The 17,496-nt window shown below is 41.7% G+C and overlaps 1 protein-coding gene across 6 annotated transcripts in view; it reads left to right on the top strand.

Moving 5' to 3' along the window:
* Positions 1-10,154, top strand: part of LOC135552927 (hepatocyte nuclear factor 1-beta-A-like) — a 29,588-nt gene extending 19,434 nt beyond the window's left edge. For 2 of the 6 annotated variants that reach the window (XM_064984878.1, XM_064984877.1), the window contains exons 6-10: positions 379-505; positions 1,225-1,401; positions 1,717-1,835; positions 5,938-5,982; positions 7,883-10,154. In XM_064984878.1, the coding sequence (XP_064840950.1) occupies positions 379-505; positions 1,225-1,401; positions 1,717-1,835; positions 5,938-5,982; positions 7,883-7,903 (489 nt within the window). In that variant the 3' untranslated portion in view covers positions 7,904-10,154. Of the gene's footprint in view, positions 1-378; positions 506-1,224; positions 1,420-1,716; positions 1,836-5,937; positions 5,983-7,882 lie in introns of all 6 variants that reach the window. The other 4 variants (XM_064984876.1, XM_064984875.1, XM_064984880.1 and 1 more) reach the window with 3 other exon arrangements.
* Positions 10,155-17,496: the final 7,342 nt, after the last annotated feature.

Below are 17,496 nucleotides of genomic sequence, written 5' to 3'. Positions count from 1 at the left end.
ACACACACACACACACCCACACGCACACACACACACATGCATACAAAACTACTACTTTCAATCTGTGCTTTTACGCTTCATTATTGGATTATTTTGTATTTATTTTCTCCTTATTGTTTGCTCGGTGTAGATGACTGGAGTTACACAAGCACAGTGTTAGACAAAGCAGCAGAACTAACTCAACATTTATCTGTGTGAGCTGCATTGCTGAGAGCATCTGGTTTTACTTCTAAAGTGATCGCCATGCTTTACTATATACCCTGATTTAACCATCCTTACATCCAGTTAGCATGTTAGATTTAGGATATTGTCAGCACATGACTTCATTCTTGGTCCAGAATGGTGTCACTAAGTTTCTTAGTATGTCTCTCTCTCTAGATGTCTGCATCAGGTGGAGGCCTGCCACCTGTGAGCACGCTGACCAACATCCACAGCTCCCACCACACACACCAGCAGACACAGAACCTCATCATGCCTCTCTCTGGAGTCATGACCATCGCACAGAGTGAGTCAACCAATCAACCAACCAGCCAGTGCTCTGTATTACCCATGTCTCCACAAATTATTCTCGTAATGTAATAACTGTCCATTTATTCTCCTCTCTTTATGCACTTATTCTCGTATGACCTCTATGTTCGTATGTACACAATGGTTGAGCTCCAATTGGCACCTGAATCACTATATAGTGCAATGCTTTTAACCACGCCACATAGTGGTCAAAAGTAATGCACTACATTGTGAATATACAGTGCCTTGCGAAAGTATTCGGCCCCCTTGAACTTTGCGACCTTTTGCCACATTTCAGGCTTCAAACATAAAGATATAGACTATCACAGTGCAGGTGCATTTATACGGAGACTTGATTACACACAGGTGGATTATATTTATCATCATTAGTCATCAGCGATCCTCACTGAACTTCTGGAGAGAGTTTGCTGCACTGAAAGGGGCTGAATAATTTTGCACGCCCAATTTTTCAATTTTTGATTTGTTAAAAAAGTTTGAAATATCCAATAAATGTCGTTCCACTTCATGATTGTGTCCCACTTGTTGTTGATTCTTCACAAAAAAATACAGTTTTATATCTTTATGTTTGAAGCCTGAAATGTGGCAAAAGGTCGCAAAGTTCAAGGGGGCCGAATACTTTCGCAAGGCACTGTAGTTATGCTTGTATTGTCATGCTTTAGATATGAGCCAAATAACTTAAGTTCTATGTGGTTGTAGGTCTGAACACGTCGCAGTCAGTGCCTGTGATCAACAGCGTGGCAGGGAGCCTTGCAGCGCTGCAGCCGGTGCAGTTCTCCCAGCAGCTCCACAGTCCCCACCAGCATGGCCTGATGCAGCAGTCCCCCAGCCACATGAACCAGCAGCCCTTCATGGCCACCGTGACTCATTCACACAGTCAGTACCTGCCTCTTAGTAAGCACTAAACGGTTGCTAATGCCATGTCATAGATGGGATATAATGCCAATATAGTCTTGTCCCAGATATTTGTCGGCTGTCTTGCCAACACCTTTTCACTCATTGACACGTCATGTTTGGCGTGACAATTCCATAAGGAGTTGACAAGATATCTTAAAATGACATTTCAGCATGCACAGATGTAGCCTAATCCTAACCCTAATCATAAACCTATTGCTAACCCTTTAATAAAGGTGAATCTATTGGGGTAAAATGAACAATGAGACGTTCTCTCTATGTCTTTGTCTTTGGCAGTGTACCCTCATAAGCAGGAGCCACCGCAGTATTCTCACCAGTCACGGTTTCCCTCAACCATGGTGGTGACAGACGCCAACAGCCTCAGTACTCTCAGCTCCATGTCATCCAGCAAACAGGTCAGTCAATAACATGACTCAGTCTCACCTAACACAGGCCACAATCAGGCCCCCCCCTCTACCCTGGCCCTGACTCAGTCAATACAGTCTCCCCTCAGTGTCTGTCCTCAGTGTCTGTCCTCAGTGTCTGTCCTCAGTGTCTGTCCTCAGTGTCTGTCCTCAGTGTCTGTCCTCTCTATCTGTCCTCTCTGTCTGTCCTCTCTGTCTGTCCTCTCTGTCTGTCCTCTGTGTCTGTCCTCTGTGTCTGTCCTCTGTGTCTGTCCTTAGTGTCTGTCCTATGTGTCTGTGTCTGTCCTCTATGTCTGTCCTCTATGTCTGTCCTCTCTGTCTGTCCTCTCTGTCTGTCCTCTCTGTCTGTCCTCTCTGTCTGTCCTCTCTGTCTGTCCTCAGTGTCTGTGAGCATGTGCATGTATAATGTTAGTAATAATCTCTTTTCCTGCTCTCTGGGAGATGTTTGCATACATTTCGGTAATAAGCTACATTTAAACTAAGATAGTTGGTTGTAAATGTAAGTTGGAAAGCTTGAAAATAAATTCCCAGCTTGCTGAGGCTTTGTACTGTATCTTGTGCAAGCCTCCCATTAGAGATTTGATTGATCAATTTCTTTATCTACTAACACACCACATCTTCCTCACAACCGACACACAACCCCCTCCCCAAACTGAGCACTCACTAACAGTAGGCTGATAGACTAGGATAGATACGGTAGGCTGACAGACTAGGATAGATACAGTAGGCTGATAGACTAGGATAGATACAGTAGGCTGATAAACTAGGATAGATACAGTAGGCTGATAAACTAGGATAGATACAGTAGGCTGATAGACTAGGATAGATACAGTAGGCTGATAGACTAGGATAGATACAGTAGGCTGATAGATTAGGATAGATACAGTAGGCTGATAGACTAGGATAGATACAGTAGGCTGATAGACTAGGATAGATACGGTAGGCTGACAGACTAGGATAGATACAGTAGGCTGATAGACTAGGATAGATACGGTAGGCTGATAGACTAGGATAGATACAGTAGGCTGATAGACTAGGATAGATACAGTAGGCTGATAGATTAGGATAGATACAGTAGGCTGATAGATTAGGATAGATACAGTAGGCTGATAGATTAGGATAGATACAGTAGGCTGATAGATTAGGATAGATACAGTAGGCTGATAGACTAGGATAGATACAGTAGGCTGATAGACTAGGATAGATACGGTAGGCTGACAGACTAGGATAGATACAGTAGGCTGATAGACTAGGATAGATACGGTAGGCTGATAGACTAGGATAGATACAGTAGGCTGATAGATTAGGATAGATACGGTAGGCTGATAGACTAGGATAGATACGGTAGGCTGACAGACTAGGATAGATACAGTAGGCTGATAGACTAGGATAGATACGGTAGGCTGACAGACTAGGATAGATACAGTAGGCTGATAAACTAGGATAGATACAGTAGGCTGATAGACTAGGATAGATACAGTAGGCTGATAAACTAGGATAGATACAGTAGGCTGATAGACTAGGATAGATACAGTAGGCTGATAAACTAGGATAGATACAGTAGGCTGATAGACTAGGATAGATACAGTAGGCTGATAGATTAGGATAGATACAGTAGGCTGATAGACTAGGATAGATACAGTAGGCTGACAGACTAGGATAGATACAGTAGGCTGATAAACTAGGATAGATACAGTAGGCTGATAGACTAGGATAGATACAGTAGGCTGATAGACTAGGATAGATACAGTAGGCTGACAGACTAGGATAGATACAGTAGGCTGACAGACTAGGATAGATACAGTAGGCTGATAAACTAGGATAGATACAGTAGGCTGATAGACTAGGATAGATACGGTAGGCTGACAGACTAGGATAGATACAGTAGGCTGACAGACTAGGATAGATACAGTAGGCTGATAAACTAGGATAGATACAGTAGGCTGATAGACTAGGATAGATACGGTAGGCTGACAGACTAGGATAGATACAGTAGGCTGATAGACTAGGATAGATACGGTAGGCTGACAGACTAGGATAGATACAGTAGGCTGATAAACTAGGATAGATACAGTAGGCTGATAGACTAGGATAGATACAGTAGGCTGATAAACTAGGATAGATACAGTAGGCTGATAGACTAGGATAGATACAGTAGGCTGATAAACTAGGATAGATACAGTAGGCTGATAGACTAGGATAGATACAGTAGGCTGATAGATTAGGATAGATACAGTAGGCTGATAGACTAGGATAGATACAGTAGGCTGACAGACTAGGATAGATACAGTAGGCTGATAAACTAGGATAGATACAGTAGGCTGATAGACTAGGATAGATACAGTAGGCTGATAGACTAGGATAGATACAGTAGGCTGACAGACTAGGATAGATACAGTAGGCTGACAGACTAGGATAGATACAGTAGGCTGATAAACTAGGATAGATACAGTAGGCTGATAGACTAGGATAGATACAGTAGGCTGATAAACTAGGATAGATACAGTAGGCTGATAGATTAGGATAGATACAGTAGGCTGATAGACTAGGATAGATACAGTAGGCTGATAGACTAGGATAGATACAGTAGGCTGATAGACGAGGATAGATACAGTAGGCTGATAAACTAGGATAGATACAGTAGGCTGATAGACTAGGATAGATACAGTAGGCTGATAGACTAGGATAGATACAGTAGGCTGATAAACTAGGATAGATACAGTAGGCTGATAGACTAGGATAGATACAGTAGGCTGATGGACTAGGATAGATACAGTAGGCTGATAGATTAGGATAGATACAGTAGGCTGATAGACGAGGATAGATACAGTAGGCTGATGGACTAAGATAGATACAGTAGGCTGATGGACTAAGATAGATACAGTAGGCTGATGGACTAAGATAGATACAGTAGGCTGATGGACTAGGATAGATACAGTAGGCTGATAGACTAGGATAGATACAGTAGGCTGATAGACTAAGACTCGGGTGGCAGCGAAGCCTAGTGGTTAGAGCGTTGGACTAGTAACCGAAAGGTTGCAAGATCAAATCCCTGAGCTGACAAGGTACAAATCTGTCATTCTGTTAACCCACTGTTCCTAGGCCATCATTGAGAATAAGAATTTGTTCTTAACTGACTAACCTAGTTAAATAAAGGAAAAATACAGCAGGCTGATAGACTAGGATAGATACAGTAGGCTGATAGACTAGGATAGATACAGTAGGCTGATAGACTAGGATAGATACAGTAGGCTGATAGACGAGGATAGATACAGTAGGCTGATAGACGAGGATAGATACAGTAGGCTGATAGACTAGGATAGATACAGTAGGCTGATAGACTAGGATAGATACAGTAGGCTGATAGACTAGGATAGATACAGTAGGCTGATAGACTAGGATAGATACAGTAGGCTGATAGACTAGGATAGATACAGTAGGCTGATAGACTAGGATAGATACAGTAGGCTGATAGACTAGGATAGATACAGTAGGCTGATAGACGAGGATAGATACAGTAGGCTGATAGACTAGGATAGATACAGTAGGCTGATAGACGAGGATAGATACAGTAGGCTGATAGACGAGGATAGATACAGTAGGTTGATAGACGAGGATAGATACAGTAGGCTGATAGACTAGGATAGATACAGTAGGCTGATAGACGAGGATAGATACAGTAGGCTGATAGACGAGGATAGATACAGTAGTATGATAGACGAGGATAGATACAGTAGGCTGATAGACGAGGATAGATACAGTAGGCTGATAAACTAGGATAGATACAGTAGGCTGATAGACGAGGATAGATACAGTAGGCTGATAGACTAGGATAGATACAGTAGGCTGATAGACTAGGATAGATACAGTAGGCTGATAGACGAGGATAGATACAGTAGGCTGATAGACGAGGATAGATACAGTAGGCTGATAGACTAGGATAGATAAAGATAAGGATAGATACAGTAGGGCTGTCTGAAATTGCACCTTATTCCCTACATTCACCAGTGGCAAAAGGGAATAGGGTTCCTTTTGGAACGCAGGTGTGTGAGTTGTGATTGTGTGTTGACTTGTTTAATCCCTGTTACATTAGGATTCTACCGTAAACAAGATGGTGCAACTGGGGGGTCTCTCCTGGGTAAATACTATTTTCTTAGTACGGTCACTTAATAAAATCACTTAGTTTTAGCCTGAGTGCCAGTCTGTTTGTGCCATCATGCCAACTATGTTTATCTTGAAAATGACAGCAATGGAGTTGGCAAGAGCACAAACTGATCTGGGACCAGGCTAACTTAGTTTAACTGGACTGGCTCAGTGAATTCATCCAAATGGGATGTGTTGTTTCCCAAAGCCAAGACCATTCTACTGAATATTTGTGTGCAATATACCATATTTTGCTTAGTAAATGTGTGTGCTTTCCATGACTTTATAGGCATAAATTAATGTTTATACAGACTGATACAGGAACCTTAACTCACATAATCAAGACACACTACCCTTCTTATGCATGTAAAGTCAATGAATGGCAATATGAGATCAGACCAATGAGATTTGGATTAATGCAACTTTTATTTATTTACTTAACGGTTTCACAGCTAATGTGTTTGCCTGGCTCTGCCTTTGATGCTGGGTTTGACGCTAGTACTCAGTTCACTCTGATTTTGTCAGAGCATGTGGACCACAAATCTCAATCATTGGACCAAGGAGTCGGGTGTATGGACACTCCTCAGAATTCCTATTTCCTTTGAAAGGCCGGACCAATCAATCACCTGTGCCCTCATCCTGAACTTAAATTGATTAACGATGCCTCCTTTTGCTTTCCTCTCCATTGGGGAGAGAGAAGGCTGGCCGATCCCTGGCCAGACCTAGTCCCCTGATCAGGAAATGAACCCCACTGGTAATCAAAGTTCAGGAGGCTTGTGTCCTGCTACTTATTTCCCTGCTATTGTGGGGGGTGGTCTATTATGGGGGTCTTTTTTTGTAATTACAGCTCTTCCTCTTTCCTACTTCTCCCTGGTCTCAGTGATCGCTCTAGCCTGAAATGCCTTCCTCTGTGTTTTGCTTTCACACGCTCAATTTCCCACGCTGCCTGAGACAGAGCACTCTACGTCGCCCGGGCCGCAGCACTGTCACTGCTCATTGGGTTGATGGCCTGAGATGTGGCAGATGCTCCGATTGGCTTGAAACCTACCTGTTCCCTTGATAGAGTGGTTTAACTAGATACTGACTGGCTGCCTTTGGTTTGATATATGTAGGACCCATTGTTCTACATTGACCCTGTGTAATGTGTTGAGTAACGAGACCTAAGACGGCCATCAGTAATGTTTTTTCAGAGCAATGCAAATAACCCTCAACATATTGGTTTCTAGTTTTGAGCTATGCTTTGATGGTATCATGGTATACTTGTAGCTTTATAGGTGGACCCACATTTAAACCAGACAGCGTTTAGACAGCTATTAGCTAGCAGGCTCTCCCAGGCTGCCTTTCGTCTTATCAGGCCTTTATTTGGACTTGGTGGTGCAGAGAGACCAGTAGGCTCTTCTTATGACATGACCAACGTGCTGAGGCTTTATAACTCTCGTATTTGCTGAGGACCCCCTCTCCTCTCACCCCATGTTAAACTTACCTCCACTTAGAGCACAGTGTCTAAAGACTGTGGTCTGAGCAGCTGTCCACCTTTATCAGGTAGGGCTGTTTGCTGGTCAACTGCCTCCACCCCTTGAGAGAAAGGAAAAAAATAATTCCACAAACAATCTCCAAAAGGCCATTTGAATGTAAACAAGGCTTTTCAGAATGAAGCGGGAGAAGAATGTGGAATGTCTTTGGTCAGGTGTGGCGTAGGATGTAAACGGCCTACCTATCTGAATCTGATACCCAGGGGACTTTAGAAATGGGACCTATTATCATGACACCACATATTATAAACATCCTCGCCAGAAAATGGTTCTTGTGTTTTTGAATAGATTTTCTTAATTTATTTGTGTGATGTACTCACTCTGACGTTTGTTTCCCCTTTCTCTTGCTCTCTCTTTTTGCAGTGTCCTCTTCAAGCCTGGTGAGAGTACGCATCTGACTTCCTTGGTGCCTAGCAACATGAGCACATTTTTCCACCCTCTCACTGCGGTAACTGTGACAACTCCTAATAACTGTCAACAGTGCACTGGACAATGAGTCAGTCAACAAATCCAGAGTGGCGGAGGTGGAGGGCGGGAGGAGTGAGAGATAGGGAGAGAAACAAACACTGCAGGTTTGCATTAATAGACACCTAAATGAAGGGAGGAGGAACTGAATTTCCTCTGACATACAGAGGATCAACAAGGATGTATGATTTTTCACTACAGCCAATTTTGTGAAAACAGTATTCATTTCTCTAACAAAACAAATGGATCTTCACATTATGCCTGACACACTGTGGTATGTAAGAATAAGACTGGTGGAGTGGATGTCCATGAAGAACTAACATGATACTGTGATCTGATGTGGAAAGATGAAGACATATGGATGCTGAGTTGAGAGGACACAATCAGCCTCAGTCACAGCTATGTTGGGCTGTGGTGGGGAAGGAGTGTAAGGGGGACTGAGTGATTCCATCTAGCCAAGTGCCCACTCATAATGGCAGATCTGAATGATCTGTTCCCCACTATACTGTATATTATCAACATCCATGCACAACTATCAGAACTACTGGATGACAATCATATTAACCTTGTCCTGAGCAACTGTGTATAGTTTTTTGTAGATATTTCATATACATACATACCTGTTCTGTTTGAAGGAGTCTTCCATGTTGGTTTTTCATAATGTCATTTTCTGTACTGAACAGTCAATAGTGCCAATAATTAGAACTTTGTTTATGTGTCTAAAGGATTTCAACATTTGTTATTTCCCAACACGGGGGAAATATAATAGACAATATATTTGTATTTTTTATTTGGATCCATTTTTAAACTGTGATTGAAAGATGTGACAATCTTCAGACTTTTGAATGACTATGCAATGTGCATATGAAGTGCATATGAAGCCCCAGAAGAGTGAAACGTGTACAGAACTCCACACTTAGACAGAGGAATTTATGAGACGCACCATTACTCTATGAACTTAATGACCCCCATGTTGTTTCTGTTGTCAGAGCTGCCCACAACACGACACAAAACATTACACCAAAGTTGTCTTTTGTTTTTATATACATGTACAGTACATCCTGTATATACAGAAGCCAGAAAATCAGTTGGAAACTTTGGGTGTTTTTCTTTCACCCATTCCCCATGTTTCGTTCTGAAGAGAGAGGCAGCGTGCCATGACATCATAAACAAAGTCTGCCTTGTGGGAGGGTTGACTCAAATATTCACTGTATGCCTTCAAACCAAGTTATAGCTTTGTCCCAAACTCTATTCCCTGTATAATCCACTATTTTCAGTAAAAAAGTTTTGCACAAAATAGGAATAGGGTGTCATTTAGGATACACACATAGTCCCAAACCCTTGCCTGCCTGCCTGACTGCCTTCCCGGGAGACCTCTCTCTGACTGATGTTTGCTCATAGGGTTCAGGTGAACTTCAGGAATGGAACTTTAGCCTTCCCAGGCTCCATTCCCTCTCCTTCCACTTCCTCATTCCCAACGTTTCCTCATTTAAAGACACATATGGAATTGGAGCGTTTTAAAAACATATATTCTCCGTTAATGACAGTATTTACAAGTATTTGCAAGCAAAACAGTGATATGGGTCTTGCAATTTGTGAAGGGGTGGAAGATGAAAGCGCCTCTTGTTGTGACAGCAACCTTTGTAATCAGGCTGGATTCCACAGAGGTTAAGGAATGTTATGGAGAGTTGGACAGCCAGCCACACAAACAATATTAGTTACTTTGCAATCCCAATCCACCAGGGGGGTCCAGAAAAACAACCACAGGTTACAAACAATCAGGTTTTTATCATGAGTATTTGTGTAGCCTGCATTTGACTGTCTGTTTGTTTTCTGAATAATTATTTTTATATTATATTTTCTAAATGGAAGTCATACCCTCTCCACCTCAATATTCCGGTGTAGGCACATACAGACTCCCTTTCAATAGGTCACTAACTTGTTATTATTGTGTACTACCTTGTTTCAATTTGTTCTAAACATACTAACCAGAGGGCATGCCATCTAACCAGAGGACATGCACGGCCACCTTCAACTATAGATGACAGACAAAGTGATTTTCTCTTTGATGTATTATTTTTGTATTAAATGGAAATCAATCTTTTAAAATCATTATTTATACTTTCTGAGAAAATGTCGATATTCAAGTAAAGCTTTTTTTCAAAATGAATGAATCAGTGTTGGTCAGTGTTTTCTGTTTTCGTGTGTATTTACAGAAATGTTCTATTTTCTGATGACATAATAACCCACTGGGCACAGGCATCAGTTCAACATCTAGTTTTCATTTACTTTTGGTTGAGTTGTCAACTAACCTGAATTCAACGTGAAATCAACAAACAATTTCACCAATGTCATTGGATTTATGTTCAAAGTTGTGTGAAAAAAATACTAAATTCCCTTAAATGTATTACTTTTTCTAATCCAATCAGTTTTCCACAATGATTCAATGTCATCACATTTCATTTTCTTGTTAAATGATGTGGAAACAACATTGATTCAACCAGATTTTGCCCAGTGGGAAGAGTGGTAAATAGATTTTGCAATACATTGATTCTTCCTCCCTTTTCTGTAAATACACAGAAAAGTTCTATTTTTTGATGACATAATAACTCACTGGGCACAGACATCAGTTCAACATCTAGTTTTCATTTACTTTTGGTTGAGTTGTCATCAAAGATCTGTAGTATATCTGTGTGATAAGACGACAGCGCCCTCTACAAAGATCTGTAGTATTTCTGTGTGATAAGAAGACAGTGCCCTCTAAAAAGATCTGTTGTAATCCTGTGTGATAAGACGACAGCGCCCTCTACAAAGATCTGTAGTATTTCTGTGTGAATAGACGACAGCGCCCTCTACAAAGATCTGTAGTATTCCTGTGTGATAAGAATACAGCTCCCTCTACAAAGATCTGTTGTATTTCGATGTGATAAGACGACAGTGCCCTCTACAAAGATCTGTTGTATTTCGGTGTGATAAGACGACAGCGCCCTCTACAAAGATCTGTAGTATTTCTGTGTGATAAGACGACAGCGCTCTCTACAAAGATCTGTTGTATTTCAATGTGATAAGAAGACAGCGCCCTCTACAAAGATCTGTAGTATTCCTGTGTGATAAGAAGACAGCGCCCTCTACAAAGATCTGTTGTATTTTGATGTAATAAGACGACAGCGCCCTCTACAAAGATCTGTAGTATTTCTGTGTGAAAAGACGACAGCGCCCTCTACAAAGATCTGAAGTATTCCTGTGTGATAAGACGACAGCGCCCTCTACAAAGATCTGTTGTATTTCTGTGTGAAAAGACGACAGCGCCCTCTACAAAGATCTGTAGTATTTCTGTGTGATAAGACGACAGTGCCCTCTACAAAGATCTGTTGTGTTTCGATGTGATAAGACGACAGCGCCCTCTACAAAGATCTGTAGTATTTCTGTGTGATAAGACGACAGCGCCCTCTACAAAGATCTGTTGTGTTTCGATGTGATAAGACGACAGCGCCCTCTACAAAGATCTGTAGTTTTTCTGTTTAATAAGACGACAGCGCCCTCTACAAAGATCTGTAGTTTTTCTGTTTAATAAGACGACAGCGCCCTCTACAAAGATCTGTTGTGTTTCGATGTGATAAGACGACAGCGCCCTCTACAAAGATCTGTAGTATTTCTGTGTGAAAAGACGACAGCGCCCTCTACAAAGATCTGAAGTATTCCTGTGTGATAAGACGACAGCGCCCTCTACAAAGATCTGTTGTATTTCAATGTGATAAAACGACAGCGCCCTCTACAAAGATCTGTTGTATTTCTGTGTGAAAAGACGACAGCGCCCTCTACAAAGATCTGTAGTATTTCTGTGTGATAAGACGACAGCGCCCTCTACAAAGATCTGTTGTATTTCTGTTTGATAAGACGACAGCGCCCTCTACAAAGATCTGTTGAATTGTTATGTGATAAGACGACAGCGCCCTCTACAAAGATCTGTAGTATTCCTGTGTATTAAGACGACAGCGCCCTCTACAAAGATCTGTTGTATTGCTATGTGATAAGACGACAGCGCCCTCTACAAAGATCTGTAGTATTTCTGTGTGATAAGAAGACAGCGCCCTCTTCAAAGATCTGTTGTATTTCGATGTGATAAGACGACATCGCTCTCTACAAAGATCTGTTGTATTTCGATGTGATAAGAAGACAGCACCCTCTACAAAGATCTGTCGTATTTCTGTGTGATAAGACGACAGCGCCCTCTACAAAGATCTGTAGTTTTTCTGTTTAATAAGACGACAGCGCCCTCTACAAAGATCTGTAGTTTTTCTGTTTAATAAGACGACAGCGCCCTCTACAAAGATCTGTAGTATTTCTGTGTGAAAAGACGACAGCGCCCTCTACAAAGATCTGAAGTATTCCTGTGTGATAAGACGACAGCGCCCTCTACAAAGATCTGTTGTATTTCAATGTGATAAAACGACTGCGCCCTCTACAAAGATCTGTTGTATTTCTGTGTGAAAAGACGACAGCGCCCTCTACAAAGATCTGTAGTATTTCTGTGTGATAAGACGACAGCGCCCTCTACAAAGATCTGTTGTATTTCTGTTTGATAAGACGACAGCGCCCTCTACAAAGATCTGTTGAATTGTTATGTGATAAGACGACAGCGCCTTCTACAAAGATCTGTAGTATTCCTGTGTATTAAGACGACAGCGCCCTCTACAAAGATCTGTTGTATTGCTATGTGATAAGACGACAGCGCCCTCTACAAAGATCTGTAGTATTTCTGTGTGATAAGACGACAGCGCCCTCTACAACGATCTGTAGTATTCCTGTGTGATAAGAAGACAGCGCCCTCTTCAAAGATCTGTTGTATTTCGATGTGATAAGACGACATCGCTCTCTACAAAGATCTGTTGTATTTCGATGTGATAAGAAGACAGCGCCCTCTACAAAGATCTGTCGTATTTCTGTGTGATAAGACGACAGCGCCCTCTACAAAGATCTGTTGAATTGTTATGTGATAAGACGGCAGCGCCCTCTACAAAGATCTTTTGTATTTCTGTTTGTTAAGACGACAGCGCCCTCTACAAAGATCTGTTGTATTTCGATGTGATAAGACGACAGCGTCCTCTACAAAGATCTGTAGTATTGCTATGTGATAAGATGACAGCGCCCTCTACAAAGATCTGTAGTATTTCTGTGTGATAAGACGACAGCGCCCTCTACAACGATCTGTAGTATTCCTGTGTGATAAGAAGACAGCGCCCTCTACAAGATCTGTAGTATTCCTGTGTGAAAAGAAGACAGCGCCCTCTACAAAGATCTGTAGTATTTCTGTGTGAAAAGACGACAGCGCCCTCTACAAAGATCTGTAGTATTTCTGTGTGATAAGACGACAGCGCCCTCTACAACGATCTGTAGTATTCCTGTGTGATAAGAAGACAGCGCCCTCTACAAGATCTGTAGTATTTCTGTGTGATAAGACGACAGCGCTCTCTACAAAGATCTGTTGTATTTCGATGTGATAAGAAGACACCGCCCTCTACAAAGATCTGTTGTAATTCGGTGTGATAAGACGACAGCGCCCTCTACAAGATCTGTAGTATTCCTGTGTGAAAAGAAGACAGCGCCCTCTACAAAGATCTGTAGTATTTCTGTGTGAAAAGACGACAGCGCCCTCTACAAAGATCTGTAGTATTCCTGTGTGATAAGAAGACAGTGCCCTCTACAAAGATCTGTAGTATTTCTGTGTGATAAGACGACAGCGCCCTCTACAAAGATCTGTACTATTCCCGTGTATTAAGACGACAGCGCCCTCTACAAAGATCTGTTGAATTGCTATGTGATAAGACGACGGCACCCTCGACAAAGATCTGTAGTATTTCTGTGTGATAAGACGACAGCGCCCTCTACAAAGATCTGTAGTATTTCTGTTTGATAAGACGAGTGTGCCCTCTACAAAGATCTGTTTTATTGCTCTGTGATAAGACGACAGCGCCCTCTACAAAGATCTGTATTATTTCTGTGTGATAAGACGACAGCGCCCTCTACAACGATCTGTCGTATTCCTGTGTGATTAGAAGACAGCGCCCTCTGCAAAGATCTGTAGTATTCCTGTGTGATAAGAAGACAGCTCCCTCTACAAAGATCTGTTGTATTTCGATGTGATAAGACGACAGCTCCCTCTACAAAGATCTGTAGTATTTCTGTGTGATAAGAAGACAGCGCCCTCTACAAAGATCTGTTGTATTTCGATGTGATAAGAAGACAGCGCCCTCTACAAAGATCTGTTGTATTTCGGTGTGATAAGACGACAGCGCCCTCTACAAGATCTGTAGTATTTCTGTGTGATAAGACGACAGCGCTCTCTACAAAGATCTGTTGTATTTCGATGTGATAAGAAGACACCGCCCTCTACAAAGATCTGTTGTAATTCGGTGTGATAAGATGACAGCGCCCTCTACAAGATCTGTAGTATTCCTGTGTGAAAAGAAGACAGCGCCCTCTACAAAGATCTGTAGTATTTCTGTGTGAAAAGACGACAGCGCCCTCTACAAAGATCTGTAGTATTCCTGTGTGATAAGAAGACAGTGCCCTCTACAAAGATCTGTAGTATTTCTGTGTGATAAGACGACAGCGCCCTCTACAAAGATCTGTAGTATTTCTGTTTGATAAGACGACAGTGCCCTCTACAAAGATCTGTTGTATTTCGATGTGATAAGACGACAGCGCCCTCTACAAAGATCTGTACTATTCCTGTGTATTAAGACGACAGCGCCCTCTACAAAGATCTGTTGAATTGCTATGTGATAAGACGATGGCACCCCCGACAAAGATCTGTAGTATTTCTGTGTGATAAGACGACAGCGCCCTCTACAAAGATCTGTAGTATTTCTGTGTGAAAAGACGACAGCGCCCTCTACAAAGATCTGAAGTATTCCCTTGTTATAAGAAGACAGTGCCCTCTACAAAGATCTGTAGTATTTCTGTGTGATAAGACGACAGCGCCCTCTACAAAGATCTGTAGTATTTCTGTTTGATAAGACAACAGTGCCCTCTACAAAGATCTGTTGTATTTCGATGTGATAAGACAACAGCGCCCTCTACAAAGATCTGTAGTATTCCTGTGTATTAAGACGACAGCGTCCTCTACAAAGATCTGTAGTATTTCTGTGTGAAAAGACGACAGCGCCCTCTACAAAGATCTGTAGTATTCCTGTGTGATAAGAAGACAGCGCCCTCTACAAAGATCTGTAGTATTTCTGTGTGATAAGATGACAGCGCCCTCTACAAAGATCTGTTGTATTTCTGTGTGATAAGATGACAGCGCCCTCTGCAAAGATCTGTAGTATTCCTGTGTAATAAGAAGACAGCTCCCTCTACAAAGATCTGTTGTATTTCGATGTGATAAGACGACAGCGCCCTCTACAAAGATCTGAAGTATTCCCTTTTGATAAGAAGACAGCGCCCTCTACAAAGATCTGTAGTATTCCCTTTTGATAAGAAGACAGCGCCCTCTACAAAGATCTGTAGTATTTCTGTGTGATAAGACGACAGCGCCCTCTACAAAGATATGTTGAATTGCTATGTGATAAGACGACGGAACCCTCGACAAAGATCTGTAGTATTTCTGTGTGATAAGACGACAGCGCCCTCTACAAAGATCTGTTGTATTTCGATGTGATAAGACAACAGCGCCCTCTACAAAGATCTGTAGTATTCCTGTGTATTAAGACGACAGCGCCCTCTACAAAGATCTGTAGTATTTCTGTGTGAAAAGACGACAGCGTCCTCTACAAAGATCTGTAGTATTCCTGTGTGATAAGAAGACAGCTCCCTCTACAAAGATCTGTTGTAGTTCTGTGTGATAAGACGACAGCGCCCTCTACAAAGATCTGTTGTATTTCGATGTGATAAGACGACAGCTCCCTCTACAAAGATCTGTTGTATTTCGGTGATATACAGACTCCCTTTCAATAGGTCACTACCTTGTTATTATTGTGTACTACCTTGTTTCAATTTGTTCTACACATACCCACTGCCATCTAACCAGAGGGCATGCAGGGCCACCTTCAACTGTTGATGACAGACAAAGGGATTTTCTCTTTGATGTATTATTTTTGTATTAAATGGAAATCAATCTTTTAAAATCATTATTTATACTTTCTGAGAAAATGTCGATATTCAAGTAAAGCTTTTTTTCAAAATGAATGAATCAGTGTTGGTCAGTGTTTTCTGTTTTCGTGTGTATTTACAGAAATGTTCTATTTTCTGATGACATAATAACCCACTGGGCACAGGCATCAGTTCAACATCTAGTTTTCATTTACTTTTGGTTGAGTTGTCAACTAACCTGAATTCAACGTGAAATCAACAAACAATTTCACCAATGTCATTGGATTTATGTTCAAAGTTGTGTGAAAAAAATACTAAATTCCCTTAAATGTATTACTTTTTCTAATCCAATCAGTTTTCCACAATGATTCAATGTCATCACATTTCATTTTCTTGTTAAATGATGTGGAAACAACATTGATTCAACCAGATTTTGCCCAGTGGGAAGAGTGGTAAATAGATTTTGCAATACATTGATTCTTCCTCCCTTGTTAAATGTATACTTAGTCACGACTCGTGAGGGACCTTGCGGGAAATGGTTATCACCCTGACCATAGCCAAAACTTTCATGGCATTTGACAACATTAGCCTTCCCTCGTGTTACCTTTTCACCTGACCGTTTCCTTATGAGAAGTGTGAAAGGAATGTATTCCTATCGACCAGATGACCCCACACACCTCATGCCTTTGCAAATCATGTTTATTCAAGCTATCTGATTGACACACTGAATTCCCAGGAGTACACATTGTCACATTGTCCCTGTGTGTGTGTGTGTGTGTGTGTGTGTGTGTGTGTGTGTGCGTGTGCGTGCGTGCCCCTTGCAAGTTGGAGCAATGTGTAACACAATGCACATAACCCTTGACGCAGTGAGCCATGTTGGTCAATTTCTGTGTTTATGGCCCTCAACAAAGATCTGTAGTACTTTGATGTGATAAGACGACAGCGCCCTCTACAAAGATCTGTAGTATTCCTGTGTGATAAGACGACAGCACCCTCTACAAAGATCTGTTGTATTGCCATGTGATAAGACGACAGCACCCTTTACAAAGATCTGTTGTATTGCTTTGTGATAAGACGACAGCGCCCTCTACAAAGATCTGTTGTATTGCTATGTGATAAGATGACAGCGCCCTCTACAAAGATCTGTTGTATTTCTATGTGATTAGACGACAGAGCCTAAAGTGCACCTACCATGGTGTGCTCTAAGCATCATCAGTACATTTCTTATGATCTGAACAAAGACATGAAAACGTCCACATATTAAACCATAATATTGTCACTGCAGAGAATTATTTTCATTCCTTCCCTGTGCGACAGACAGACCAACAGTACAGGGAGTCAGTGGAAGACCTCTCCCACTTGTCTGGAATAACAACTGAAATATCCCTCAGAAAGAACAACTTGAAAGGCCCAGTCTGGTG

This window comes from Oncorhynchus masou, chromosome 13 (assembly GCF_036934945.1).
Source record: "Oncorhynchus masou masou isolate Uvic2021 chromosome 13, UVic_Omas_1.1, whole genome shotgun sequence".
NCBI lineage: Eukaryota > Metazoa > Chordata > Actinopteri > Salmoniformes > Salmonidae > Oncorhynchus > Oncorhynchus masou.
The sequence above is the reverse complement of the archived record's forward strand: the minus strand, read 5'-3'. Positions and strand labels throughout refer to the sequence as shown.